The sequence below is a fragment of the Crotalus tigris genome, unplaced genomic scaffold (assembly GCF_016545835.1).
Source record: "Crotalus tigris isolate CLP2741 ecotype Arizona unplaced genomic scaffold, ASM1654583v1 scf7180000018371.15429387391:27106975, whole genome shotgun sequence".
Lineage (NCBI taxonomy): Eukaryota > Metazoa > Chordata > Lepidosauria > Squamata > Viperidae > Crotalus > Crotalus tigris.
The window spans coordinates 22,174,823-22,189,589 of record NW_024096970.1 but is presented as its reverse complement, the minus strand read 5'-3'; the positions used below and the strand labels follow the sequence as shown (position 1 = coordinate 22,189,589).

At 36.4% G+C, this 14,767-nt stretch overlaps 1 protein-coding gene across 2 annotated transcripts in view; it reads right to left on the bottom strand.

Moving 5' to 3' along the window:
* Nucleotides 1–5,572: 5,572 nt before the first annotated feature.
* SEC23A (SEC23 homolog A, COPII coat complex component) overlaps nucleotides 5,573–14,767 on the bottom strand; it is a 34,260-nt gene continuing 25,065 nt past the window's right edge. For both annotated transcript variants that reach the window (XM_039351791.1, XM_039351792.1), the window contains 7 exons: nucleotides 12,584–12,737; nucleotides 10,866–10,943; nucleotides 9,869–10,030; nucleotides 9,643–9,729; nucleotides 8,502–8,657; nucleotides 7,789–7,854; nucleotides 5,573–6,562 (listed from right to left, as the gene is read on the bottom strand). In XM_039351791.1, coding sequence (XP_039207725.1) covers nucleotides 6,473–6,562; nucleotides 7,789–7,854; nucleotides 8,502–8,657; nucleotides 9,643–9,729; nucleotides 9,869–10,030; nucleotides 10,866–10,943; nucleotides 12,584–12,737 — 793 coding nt within the window. In that variant the 3' untranslated portion in view covers nucleotides 5,573–6,472. The remainder of the gene's footprint in view (nucleotides 6,563–7,788; nucleotides 7,855–8,501; nucleotides 8,658–9,642; nucleotides 9,730–9,868; nucleotides 10,031–10,865; nucleotides 10,944–12,583; nucleotides 12,738–14,767) is intronic.

Here is a 14,767-nt window from a genome sequence, read left to right as displayed (position 1 = left end):
GCTCAACCCTGGCAAGATGGAGTGGTTCTGCATCTTTGATCGCCGTCCACACCCAGGTGATATGTCATCTTTGATTCTGGATGGGATGGCAATCCCCATCTGAGAAGGTACACAATTTGGGGGTCCTTGTAGGCTCATAGGTCCTACATGTGGAGCAGGTGACAACTGGGGCTAAATAAGCTTTTGCACTAATTGTGACTTCATTCACACATTATACCAAGCTACAATTGATGCATTGGGGCTAAGTATGTGGTATGTAAATAATGGTATATAATTGTTATGTTAATATAGTGTCTGTGGATTATTCAGTAACCATGGTTAAATAAACTGAGTTGTCAAATGATATAAGGCATACAAAAAAAATTGTTGCTTGCTAATTCTTCCAGAATTAATGGAATAAGAAAAGATCTCCTTCTAAAAACTGTCCTAGAATAAGAAGCAAAGATTCAGAATAAATGCATAGTGCGGTTGTGGAAAACACCCAAAAGAAATTCCTTGAAAAAACATGTTACTGTGGGAATAGTATTCCTTCGCAAAATATAAAAGCAGACGCATGCTTTGGAAAGCCTGGGAAGCTTTCAGAAATCCCCAGTACTTTGTACTCTTTAGGTCTGTTACCCAAACAAAAGTAAAGCCACAGAATAAAACACCTCTTTCAAAAGCGTTGCACAACCTTAATAAACAGAAGGGATGTAAGCACTAGAACAATCCACAGTTATGCATTTTAATTGGTTTTAATTGATTTGGACTCAAGGGAAAGAGTTTACCAAACTGTCTATTTAAACAATATTAGCTGCCTCAATCACTGAAACAACTCTAGGCAGCATAAAGCAATATAACTGTATTAAAATCCACACAAAAAAATCCAGTTGGAAGAAGATAATAAACATCTGAAGTGGGGAAAACCAATAAAAATGATACAGCACATACATATCACCATTTAAGTCACAAAATCCTGCTTCAGGACTAGGTAAAAAGCCCGGTTTTCAAGGGTCTAAAGCAGTGTTTCTCAACCTTGACAATTTTAAGGCATGTGGACTTCAACTCCCAGAATTCCACAGCCAGCATTGCTGGCTGTGGAATTCTGGGAGTTGAAGTCCACATGCCTTAAAATTGTCAAGGTTGAGAAACACTGGTAGGGGCAACTGAGTTTGAGCCATGCAGACTTCAGGAGACAGGAGCAACCATGTCTCTGGGGAGCTGTAAAATGGCACTGCTTTGCTCATGGGACAGTGGAGCATGCTGACCCTGTGAGATCTTACCAGATAAGCAGAAACAAAGAAGAAAAGGGATTCTCTTAGGTACCTAAGGCCCAAGCTATGAAGGGTTTTATAAATGACAATCAACATCTTGAATTACATCTGAAAGCCAATTAGTAACCAGTGCAGCTTATAAAATAGAGATGTAGCAAAATGACACATTCTCATTACTCATTGTACAGCTTCATTTTAGACCAGCTGTAGCTCCCAGATAATCATCAAGCATACATTAGTCCAAACAAAATGATTTAGGCATAAACAGATTACCCAATCTAGAATTGGAGTGCCAAACATAACTGAGCAAAGGCCCCCTGGCACAGTTGCCATTTGCTTACTAAGGAAGAACAGAAAATCCAGAACACCAAAACTATATACAAATGCTGTTCGAGATAATAGAATCCCATCAGTAATTAATTTTGGAAAATCCCTGGAAACAGAAGCTTATTAAACTCATAGACATTCAGTCTGAGTCCAAGTCTGTTCCACCTGTTCCAAACTCTAAAAACCTCCAGGCACCAGGACAGAACCTTATTTGATCAATCATGGATTGAGATAGATCATCTGCTTATGGCTAATACCTGACCATGCCTCCCAAATGACCTTTCCCAAATGTAAAATAGGAATGGGGAGAATAATGGGCTCTAAGACACTCTGCACAGCATTCAGGCAGCTACAGTCTTGGATAGGAATTCAACTTGCTACCACCCAAGGCGAGCACCCCACAGCCTCTTCTGTCAACACTCCCAGTCCAGCTGTGAAGAGTCATCCTATCCATTAACAGAAAACTTGCTGTTAGGAGATGACTCCAAATTATTTAGAGTGGGTAAAACTGAAAGGGATAGTAAAGTACTGGAAAAAGTCTCTGTATCATGAGAAATGAGCACTAAAATAGCAGATACATTAAAAGGGAATCAAAATTAAAATAATACATTGGCTATATATGCAAATAACTTTACACCAAAGTTATCTTAAATATATTCAACAAACCAGAATTACCGTAAATGCCGGCGTACAAGGCGACCCAGCGTATAAGACGACCCCCGTCTTTATAGCCGGGCCGCATTCCTAGAACGTCGTCTTATACGCTGGAAACTACCAGTATTTCCGGCATATAAGACGACTCAGCGTATAAGATGACCCCCGTCTTTGGCGCCGATTTCAGCACTCGCGGAAGTCGTCTTATACGCCGGCATTTACGGTACCCATCTATATCAGCAAAATGATTGTGGGTTTAGTATGATTGCTATCAATTGTTGTTACTGATGACATCTCAAAGATCCTAACCAAAGAATCACAAATTTGCATGCATATTCGTAGTATTTTATGTTAGATAAGGGGCTTTTTTGCCTATGTTTTGTGGATAAACTTTACTGTATATATCTGTGAATTAGCAAAAGGTGTGTTGGGGACAGAAAACCAGGAACAGGAGAGGATTCTGGATTCAGATACAAACCATAAATAAAATATGCCAATATTCATAACCCAACTGCAAAAGTGTAAATTGTTTCCATAAACAATTCACAAGAAAGTCCAGTTGGGGATTTCAATAAAATAGGTGGAATTCATTCAAACAAACTACCTTTAAAATAAAACTTGGTTTAAATTATGTGAAAACTAAACTAAAAAAAAGTAATCTCACATCCTAAACTGGCATAAAGTAATCAAGAAATTGTGGTAGTTAAATCAGTAAAAATGAGTTTCCTTTTTGTGATATTGGAATCACAGAAGTTGTTCCTAAGATCCATGCATTCATTCTCAAGTTTTTATGGACTTCACATAGATGGGAAAAACGAATGCTCAGCTAGACAGAATTTTTGGCTGATTTACTAAGACTCTTTTTACCCTCATTTAAAGACCTGACAATACATTAACTTGAGTATTGATGTTCACTTATTAACTTCAACCTATAAGAATGAAGCACAGTTTGCTTCATCTAATATTTGAAACATTTTACCCTACTTTTTAACAAGGTAAAAAGCATAGCTTGGGCCTGCACCCTTACATTCTGGAAAAAAAAACCCACAAGTATTCATCTCAAATAACAGTTCTTATAGGATCAACTAAAATGAGGAACTGTCAAGCAAACTTGTCCTTTCACAATCAAACTACAAATGCCCTCTTTCAACCTTCCTAATGCCGCGACCCTTTAATACAGTTCCTCATGTTGTGGTAACCCCCAACCATAAAATTATTTTCATTGCTACTTCATAACTGTAATTTTGCTACTATTATGAATCATAATGTAGATATCTGATATGCAGGATATATTTTCATTGTTACAAATTGAACAGAATTAAAGCATAGTGATTAATCACAAAAACAATATGTAATTATATATTGTGAAATATTTATTTCTAATTACAAATAAATGAAATTTTGTCTTGAAGCATGGTGTAGCATGGGTAACAGTCTTAACATAACAACAGTAAACTACATTGCTACATTTTGCGACAGTATGCATAAAAAGCCAACCCACAGGTTGAGAACCACTGGTTTAATGCATCCAGCAGTAAATTAAAGCAAGGGAGAGGGCTGGCTTTGCATGGCATCTAATCCCCTCCCTGCAAAAGAAAAAAAAACCCGAAGCCTAAAATGATGGCCAATAACTTTAGCAAATAACACAAATAGAGTCAGCAGGATCCTGTCCCGGAGGGAGACCAACTGGGTTAATGTGAAAGACAGTTTTTACCAGGGAATCCTCAAGGATATTCTGCCTTAAGTATAGGTCTCCAGGTGGGATAGATTTGGCTGGGGGGAGTGGAGAGGGAATTTCAACAAAAGCCTCCCAATCTTAAACTCTCAGACCTCTCCAAAGGTTTTTTCCTGAAACTCGTGAGATCTTTTTCTCATTTTACATTCTCTTCCTGATGGACAGAAACTAATTTCTAAAATAAGTAGGCTTGGTTTTTCTCTGCAGAAAAAGTAAGGCGGGGAGAAGCTGGACTGGAAAAAACGAGGGGATCACACAGTCTGAATCTGGCAGAAGTCTGGATATGCTGCCTTCTTTTGACAACCCCCCTCCCCTCTTTTGCATATTGGAGCCTTTGAAAAGCATTTTGAGCAAATAAAACAAGCCGCTCTCCAACTTTTCTCCCCCACCTTCTGTTAGGGGGCATCAAATTCACCCGATCTTCTCCTCTTGAATATTATTTCTCTCGCGTTCCTAAATGGGCTCTTCCTGTGATTTACTTCTTTTTTTTAATATGCCATTTATTCGTTGATATTTGAAGGTGATAAATCCGGGAGGTTAAAAAGTTTGAGCAAACTATTAAACGGCCAAGCCATTGCATATTTAATAAGCGATTGAAAAACCCAGACACCCGACCCTCCGGGGCTTTTTCCTTGCCGGCTGCTTGAGCAGAAAAGCAGGCGAACCTCTCCGGTGGGTCTTTCCCTTCTTCCTAGGCCCCCGTCCAATCAGCTCTCCCCTCCCCGGCTCAGAAAAGCCGAAGAAGTGCAGAAAGATTCCCCACCTGGGAAGGACTTTTTTTTAAAAAAAAAAATGCCCCAGCAATGACTCTTGGCTTGAGGATCCCCCGGCTGCTATTTTTAAAAAGCCGAGAAGAGGGAAAGAAAAGGAAAAAAAAAAACAGACTAGGACTTTTTTTTATTGCACTAAAAAAAGAGGGAGAAGGGGGGGGAAGGGAAATTCTCCCCAGCAGTTGGCTGGTCTGGCAGCGGTGCTGGTGGTGGAGTAAAGGGGAATCAGGACCCCCTGCAAAGCTCTCCAGCTTTCCTGGGCTTCAATCTGGGGGTACCTTTCCTTTGCAAGTTGCAAAGGAAAGGAAGGGAGGGGGAAAAAGTTGGGGTTCGGGAGCCCCCCCCTTTCTTTTCAGCCTGACTGGCTGGCTCGGCTTACTCGCTGGCTGGGGCTCGCTGACTCTTCCTCTCCCGCCCCCACCGCCTTAGCTTTTGTAACGTCACCACCTTTATTTGAGTGTGTTTCAAAAATCGGGCTCAAGCGCGCCAATCGGTTCCTAAGACCATCGGAAATATGTGTTTTCCGATGATCTTAGGCGACCCCTGTGAAAGGGCCGTTCAGCCCCCAAAGGGGTTGCGACCCACAGGTTGAGAACCGCTGTGCTAGAGTTGAAATGAAGGATGCTTAAGTCCAGGTTGCTAAGGAGATTGTCTCTTGAAATGTATTGTCAAACTCCTCCTTAGGCTCAAGTTCTTTTGAGGGCCAAGGAACTCATGCATTACAATATAGCTTGCAAGGCCACAGGATATGTCTGGGTATCTATATTTAAAAAGATCTTTGTTCCTTTATCAAGTCATTTTTCAAGTATAGAAATAGTTTCAACAAGCCAATCTGTATTCAAACAGAAAAATTTTATTAAAGATATGTATATGTGTGTAAATATAGATTTTCTAAAAAAACAGAGTTAAATATTATCAGATTTGTAGTAATCATGGCGTGTAGTGTATAATACTGTTTTGAAAAGAATTGCTACCTATATAATTTAATAGCAAAACAGAGATCATAGCACAAAACCACACAAATTTATACTGTTACATGATTATAACAAAAAAGTATATTTGGGAAACAGATAACAATGTTTTTTATTTATAGTACAATTTCTGTATTCTCCTGCAAAGACATTTGGATATTAATTTTCATTTCTTGAACCCACTCAGTTTTATAGTATTTGAATAATTGTAGCAAGATTGATACAGAACACTAGAAGACTATCAAAATGTAAGATCTGGATAACAACTGGATAACATTTTTTTTTCATTCTGTTTGCTTGGTTTCTTCATTTAGAAACAATTTATCTACCAAACAATGAAAAACAAAACTACTAAAACATCCATGTATAGCTAAACAGAGAAAATAAATATTTTCAGATATTACCAAGTTGGATTTGTAATATTTTATCAATTTCTTTGTTCTGCTAGTGAAAAGGAATAAGCATGATTATGCCATATTTTTGCAGTGCAAACCAGAATACTTTCCACCATTAGAATATTTTTAAAAAGCTAGTATCAATGGATTAAGGCAACCTAAAAGTCTTCTCTCAATTTCTCTCTATTTCATTTATTTTTTTAAAACTATGTTTGTTCTTAGGCCTTTGATAATAAACAATCTCTCTTGAAAATTACATTGTTGTAAGATGTAGTTAGGCAGCTTGGGCATTCAGTTTTACAATTACATACAAAGAATAAAGTGAAAATGTTTCAACTTGTCAGTGTGTCTGAAATTCCACGTTTTTTCAAGCAGCACTTGATACAGCTAGTTTCTTCAAATGATCCATGAAGACTTGCAGACTGACATCATCTGTAAGAATTGGTGCTCCAGATTCCTATTGCAGAATGGAAGATGTTAGCAGCCTTCTCTGTCAGGGTGCCTGCCTTATGATATACGGTAGCCTCCCCCCAGAGATTCAGACAGTCCTGGCCTTGTTGGCCTTCAGAAAAGCAGTACGTATCTGGCTTTTCCCCCCAGGCATAGGAGCCAGGTGAATGGATGTAAGTTTTACTCGGACTTTAACCGGTTTATTGTTTTAAATTGTGGTTTTTAATGTAATGTATTTTTATTCTGTTCACCACTCAGTGTTCCTTTTAGTTGATGGGCAGCTATATACATTTTCCTCATAAATAAGAAAGCCTTTTGTGTCACATAAATTTATTATAAGGAATCAAAAGAAGCTGTGAAAAATGGGAGTCCCCAGTTGGGTTGCCTATGTGCAACTACTCTTCCTTCAAACACGTGGACCTGTCAGGAATGCTGCCCTCCTGGTCATTTTTTATAGATTTAAAAATATTGTGAGGCGAGCATCATGCAAAACAAACATTGAGTTACAGCAACATCCTTATTTCTAAGAATGTGTCCTAGCCTCAGGGTTCCATTCCTTTAAACTTAATCAGTTTGCCATCAATGAATGGACATCTTTTGTGCTGTGGTACAGACATCTGTTACTAGAAGTTTCTGGTGTTATGCTTTACACTTCATATTTAGTTTCCCCATCAAAATAATTGTCTCAAAATATAAAGGTTTGCCTTTTGCAAAATACATGTAAGAATAGAAAATTACTTGAAAACAGATGCTGTGTATCTTGGATTCAGATCTCACATTTGCTTTGCAGTTTAGTTCATGAGCATGTTGTACTTTCATTTCACAAATCTGTCTTCTAAAAAAGTGAGTCAGGTTTTTGACCCTCTGTATCTACTAGAATAATAATCTATAGTACAATAAAATTATTGATCTATTTTTCAGTACATATATGCAATATCGTTTTATCAAATTCTTAAAATGATGGGAAAAAGCAGGTTTTTAAAAATGTACACTTCCTTAAGGACTTTGAAGATCTGCCCTATTTAAAAAGTCTCAGAGAAGACTTTCTATCAAAAATGTATGTGATTCTAGAAAAAACTAATAATTTCTTAATTTAATAAGTAATTAATTTACTACTCCATCTTAGTATCTACCTTTAGTCCTTAATTTGAAGAAGATGCTCAGAAAGTTATTACAGGAAATAATATAATTTTAGTTAATCTATGCAGTTTGATTAATCATGCTAAGACTCACCTGTCCCCAAGCATACATATTATTATGTGTTTGAGATGGATTTACTTTAGAAAGTAGAAAACGGGCCTTGAAAGAAATAAAGAAAAACATTATTTTATTAAATAACAGTTAAAATTGTTTCAATCACATCATGTACACCTATCAGATTCCTATAGCAAGGTCATTTTTCATAGCATTTGCATTTGTATGAGACTTTGTGACAATCTGTGAGTCTTTTGCTACATTGTGCCCTCATCTACATAATTCCTTATACATCAAAAAACAAGATCAATGCATACTAGTATTAACAGTTTTCTACCTATCATGTATATAAATATACTACTCTTAAGTACTAATGTATATCAAAAGAGCTGCACACCCCCAAACAATGATGTTTTTCTTTAACAACCAAATAGCACATCTTTGAGCAACAATGTGCTAATTCAATACATTAAAGGTTTCACATCATTCCAATACTGCACTGGAGAAAGCATGACAGAAATTAAAGTATCTATTGGGTGTTCTATAAGTGGTTCCCAACTGGGAATAAGGCTATTGTTTGTATGTTTTGATTATACGAAAGAATGCCCCTCCCAAGCTCAACATGCAGGATAATACATACTGAATCATGCTCCCTTTAATTATATGAAATAAAGCTTACCAAAGAACTCTACCAAAACAATCTGGTTTTTATTTATCAGATAATCCCCCAAGTAGAAATCAAAGTAACTTACTTGACTACCCCCATGTTCAGTATCAATGTATCGTGGCATTGGAAATCTTGAATGAAGAATTTCTTGTGCATCATCAAATGGAGCTTGGAGCAAATGACGAAAGTTTTCATATTCTGGCATATCCTGATAGCCTGATTTGCGCCACTGAGCTATAGTCTAGAGACAATTATTCAACATTAACTGCTTAGTGAAAATTTAATATAAATCATTTAATAGTGAGATTACTAGATCAAGGTAAATCAATTAAAATTGTTTTTGCTATTATTATTACTACTACTACTACTACTACTATTATTATTATTATTATTATTATTATTCAATTATTCATATACTGCCTCAGTTACAAAGGGACTTGGGCAACAGGATTAAAACAAGTAAATAACAACTACAAATCAAATACAAACACTGAAAGAGTACACTGAGGATAATACCACAATAGATTATCTATTGATTAATTTTAGTATTGCAATCTTTATTAATAGCAACTCAACAATTGTTTAATATTCATGTATCTTTAATACACTTATGTCATAAATTACTTACTAAGTTCCATGCATGCCATGTGCCTACTTAGTTCCATGCATGCCATGTGTTAATTCAAATTGATCAAAACTTTAAAAAATATATAACTTACTAGTAGTAGATTTTTACTAACTATACTAGATAGCACTTTTTATCAGTTGTCAAAATCTCTTTTTAATATGATTTTTATTAAATTTAAAAATGAATAAAAATTAACATTAAAAGTAAAAGGTAAAAAAAAAGTAAAAAAAAAGAATCAGACAAAAACCAAGATAAAAGTGCAAAGAAAGGAAAAAGTAATGACAAAAAAAGAATCTTTATATGTAACCATTTATGGAATGTGTTACAGTGTACAGCATATGTGTCTATCTGTCCCTTCTACACAGAGGTGAATAGAGAAATAGCAGGGAAAAGAAAAGACAAAAAAGTGATAATGATCACTTCTGTAAAGATCACTTCTGGCTCTGAACCTGCCCATTGCTGATTTCAGATCTACATTTTCCCCAGACTATATGGTAAATTTTCTCAGAGACTGAGTACCATTTCAATAATAGCAAATATTGGCTATAATTACTACTCAAAGACTTTTGTAATGAAAACAAAAATGATTTCTTCTTACCTCGCCATGATAAATAAGAATTTGGAAAAAAGTGTCCATGAGAAGTATGCGATCAGGCAGAATACTGCTGCTGTCTAAAAGAACAGGCTAATATAAAGAGAAAACACAATTCATTAAATATGCTCGAAACCATCAAAAAGCTTCAAAGACAGTTTTGTGCCAATTAGTTAAGAAATAAAGTAATATTTATATTACTTTATATTAAAGTAATATTTATGTGCTATACCTCTGGAGGTCCATTAAAAGAATAGGCATAAAGAATTGGTTGAATCATTATAAGTGACTGAGTCAGATCTTGACGCATGAAGTGATGACGATAATAAGAACTTTCATCGGGACTGTTATTGAAAACTTGTAAGAAAGGAGATCTTCTTAAATGGAACATAAACTACAAAAGAAAACAAGTCCAACTTAACTCTATTATAGCAAATGTTTAAGCTAATTGTGCATCAAATTCAGATCAGCACACTAATACTGTATTATCTGAATGAGAAATATTTTTGGATTCCCCTCTTGAAACAGTTACAGTATAGATTGATGCATATAATACTTCTGAATATATAGATCTTATACTCAAACTTTTAAACTTAATGAATCTTTTAGTTCATGATGAAATCAAGCAGTTTCCAAAAATATCATACAATCAATTTAATCTTGAAAAGTTGCAAGTAATATTCTTTAGGACATGGGTGTCAAACTCGCGACTTTTTTTGCATTGCTGGAACTGGGGTGGGCATGGTCTCTGTATGATACAACCGGCCGGCAGTTTGACACCCCTGCTTTAAGAGAATAAAACAGTTTTGCTTTTCCAGTCTGATTGCTAAGACTCCGATTTCTATTATAATAACTGCAACCTCTCCACAGAGGTTTAAATCCCATTACCAAAAAAAAAGTCATGCATAAAATATGCAGCACCCAATTTTACTGAAATGTCATAAAGCTGAAAGCAACCTACTGTTTTGCCCCTTCCAGAACTGCTCATGGTTGCCTCTATCAATTTTTTTAAATCCTTGCCTTTCTCATCTCTAACGTTTTTACAGAAACCTAGAGACAGGTACTTCCACTTCCATTAACTGAGTTGCTTGCCTCAAAATCTCCAAGATATAGGTTACAATAATTTTCCACTTTATCTATTGCATTTCACTCCTAATCTGTCATAAGATACACTACTCTGCGTTCACATGTTTTTTGTCAGACTTTAATCATGCTTTATTCTTACTCACCTGTGGGTAAAGGGAGAAAGTTTCTGAAAATCTGAAGGAATTTGGGTCATCTTTATGATATTCTCCAAATTTCTGGCACTGGGAAATTTAAAAACAAAGTCAATGTGTTCAGTATGGCATTTTTAATATTATTATGTTGTAAAATAATATGTACTATATTTTCCTCTAAAAGTCTGAAAACCAGATTTCAGAAAAGTATTAAGGCTTGAGTCATTCTGTATCCATTAATATTACTGACAAAAGTTCCATCAACTTTAATAGTTAGGAATATTTCTAAATAGTTTCTCTATTTTTACGCTACTTTTTTGCTCTCAGTTATGTTCACAACTATGATTTCCAGACAATAAAATGTTACTTGAATGATGCAGCAATTGAAAAAAACTATGACAACTTACATATTTGGAGAGAAACTCTGTTAATATAAAAATTATACAAGTAGCAATCACCTTCAAATAAATATTTCTTACATTAACATGTCATTATACAAAATATGTCAGGTTAAAAACCAAGTGTCAATTTTCCTAATATTTTTCATCATCCAGTGAGCAGATTTTCAGGTGTTTATTATTTCCAACTATGGTTTTAGTATTTTTAAAGCACTGGATTTGCATCAGACCTAATAGAGGAACATGATCAGTTCTAAAAGAAATTAAAAAGCACAACTTTAGGAAAGAGTATTGCAGGTGGCAGTCAGAATATTCAGAAGATCCAATTCAGAAGCTGCTTCATAGTGTGGGAATTTTTCTGCTGGCAAGTGACCAAAATGAGAGCCTCACTTTGGACATGAGCTAGAACAAAAAATACCTACTTCTTTACTAGGTTCATAATCCACTGGACTCACAAAAGCTATTTAAAGTCATTGTTAATGCAACTGCTATTTTATAAATAGCATATTAAATTGGATTGTTAGTATGTGCAGAACCTACTTGTTCTTAAAAAGATATTTTACTATTTGAGAACTATTTCATGCTTAAATACAAATGAGCAAAGGATTAACAATAACAAAACACTGCTCTTTACATATCATTAAATATTATTAGCATTATTAGCATATACACTAGCCTAATCTCAATAGATTGAATTCAAAGAAACCACTCTGTCCATAGCCCAAGAAAAGCTCTAGGCAGAAATCTCTGATTCAGCAATCAAAGAAAAGGAGGGAAGTGATTTTTGCTAATTCTCCATTAGTGTTCTATAGTGTTCTAAAGGGGTTCCATGCCCTAAAATAGATTATGGGTAACAAAGGAATAATAAAAACTACCTCCTAGCCAATTATTCAGGAGCAGAAATGCTCTGTGTCTGCAGCCAACCTCTGCTTACAGAAGATCTGGATCCAGCTCAATATTTACCTCTGAAAACTCCTATTACAGGAATTGTTTAATCAACTAAAAGTGGGCTAAAAACTTTTATTATCCATTAATATTCAGAAAGGCTTTCTGAATTGTTACTCTGCCCAAAAGAAGCTCTACTAATTCTCTGATTTCTACAGAGATTTTTGAAGTAGTTAACAATAATTAATCATACAAGATCACTGCCATGGTGCCTATATTTAAACATAGACTCTTAATTGTTCTTTTCTATCTACAATAATGAAAACAAACAGTTGAGAAACAAATATAGAACAATAACTCTTCCTAAGTGTAAGCTCAGGATAAACATCTCTGAAGAGGCCTCACCCTTGAAAGGAAACAGTTTCTAAAACATTTTGAATGCCTTACCAATCTGATAAGCTGTCTATCCAACCACCTAAGCACATCAGGTCCTTCTTCAGTCTCAGCTCTGTAGACTGCTAATCTTGCCATAAGGATAGCAGCTGCTTCCTGGTCAAAAGAAGCTGCAATGTTTTGAATTTGTGTCTGAGCATCTGCCCAGCTGCGAAATGAAAAACAACAACTATTTTATCACAACTTTAGCCAAATAGCAGCAGAAAGAGCATTTTATAATTTTGTGCCTTGAACAAATTTGAACTTTTCTTCATATTCATTTTTAACAATATAGCAGAGCATTCTTCGCAGAACAACCAGCAATTAATACTTCCCAGAAGAAAGTAGTACCTGATGTGGATTACTGCATACTGTACTAGCAACAAAACCTGTCCCAGCAAAACTCATGACTTTTATCCTAAAGTATATTTTTTGCACAAAAAAAGTAATTCAGGTTTTTTAATTCCTTATCCAACTTCACTTTCTACATAATAGCCAGTATTTATTATTTACGTCTATTACATGATAAATATTGATAATTCTAAGTATTACCCACCAAAATAAGTCAAATTAGAATCCAATGTAGGGAAAGCCCTTCCTAATTCACATGGGTAGTTTGGCATGATTCCAAATGCATATTAGATCTGTACTGCAAGCAGAATGTTGCTATTTTAAATAATGTTATCAAGCATTACAATTTCAGCAGAAACACTTATATTTGTTTTATGAAATTTGAATTCTACTCTTTTATAATTAAAAACAATCCACAAATGTATATTGAAGGAGAAAATATGGCATTAGGGTAGATAAATATTTATACCCCTCTCCAAATATACTTTTCCAGAGAAAAATAAACAGCAAAACCACAAACCATTTGCAAAGTGAAAGAATGCTGATAAACTAGAAAAAGATTCCAGGAATAGACTTAAGAGGAATGAGGTATACTTTGATAAAAACCATAACAAGAACTCTCTAGAAGGAAATTATATTCATCAAATACTGTCTTTATAAAACTATTACTGCTTTGTAGTCCTACCTGATTATCTCATAGTTAAATGCTAGCTCATTAATCTCACTATCTAAGCAAATGTTTTGGTGTTACAATCATATGAACATTCTAATTTGTATAATTCTATACAGAGAGCTTGTATGTCCCAATCTTGTGGATTTGTCTTTTGCTAATCAATTTGTACTTCAACAGAATTGTATACATGTCTGATTCAAAATGAATTCTGAACAACTGTTTTACAATGTGTTTGCGCTCACTCTCTCTCTCCCCCCAACAAACTCTGCTTTATAAAAAAAACTAACTTCTCAAGCGTATAAATTTGGTTTAATATTGCAACCTAGATCAGGGGTGTCAAACTCAATTTCACTGAGGGCCACATCAGGGTTGTGGTTCACCTCAGGGGGCCAGGTGGGCGTGGTCAGGGTGGGCGTGGTCAGCTCAACATCGCTTGTGTTGGGGGGTACCTGTGTGCTCTGAGCAGGGCTGGGGGGATCCAGCCTGGTCCTCGAGCTCCCAGGGCACTGGGACCCCAGAGCCTAGCCCAGCCCTGCTATCCCAAGTGGGCGTTCTGCTGCACTTATCTCCTCCGCAAAGCTGCTGCTGCTGTTCTTGCTCTCCTTGGCCATGATATGTGTGGGAGGGCAAAGTATGTGGGTCAGAGGGAGGCCCACTCTCTCTCCATATGAGGAAACCTGGCTTTGTAACTAAAGTATCCTCAGCAATAGGATGGGAGACCACCAGGAGAGATCAAGATGAGGAGACAAGGGGATGGCAAAAGGGCAGCAGGGCTGCTGGTGGCCAAATGCTAAGACAGCACTTCCCTCAGACCCTCCCTCTCTCTCGTTGTAATCCCCTCCTTGTTCTTTTCTATCTACAATAATGAAAACAAACAGTTGAGAAACAAATATAGAACAATAACTCTTCCTAAGTGTAAGCTCAGGATAAACATCTCTGAAAAGGCCTCACCCTTGAAAGGAAACAGTTTCTAAAACATTTTGAATGCCTTACCAATCCCAGTGAAAGTGTGACGGGCGAGGCTGGGAGGGGTGGGGTGAGGCCGGGTGGGGCAGGGTGAGGCAAATGAGCTGCAGCTGCTCCTGCGCACCACCAGCCTCCGAGTGCTCACCATTTCCTGTGCGTGCGCTGGGAGACCGCCCAGCCGGATTGGGTTGGGCCAGGGCTGGGGCAGC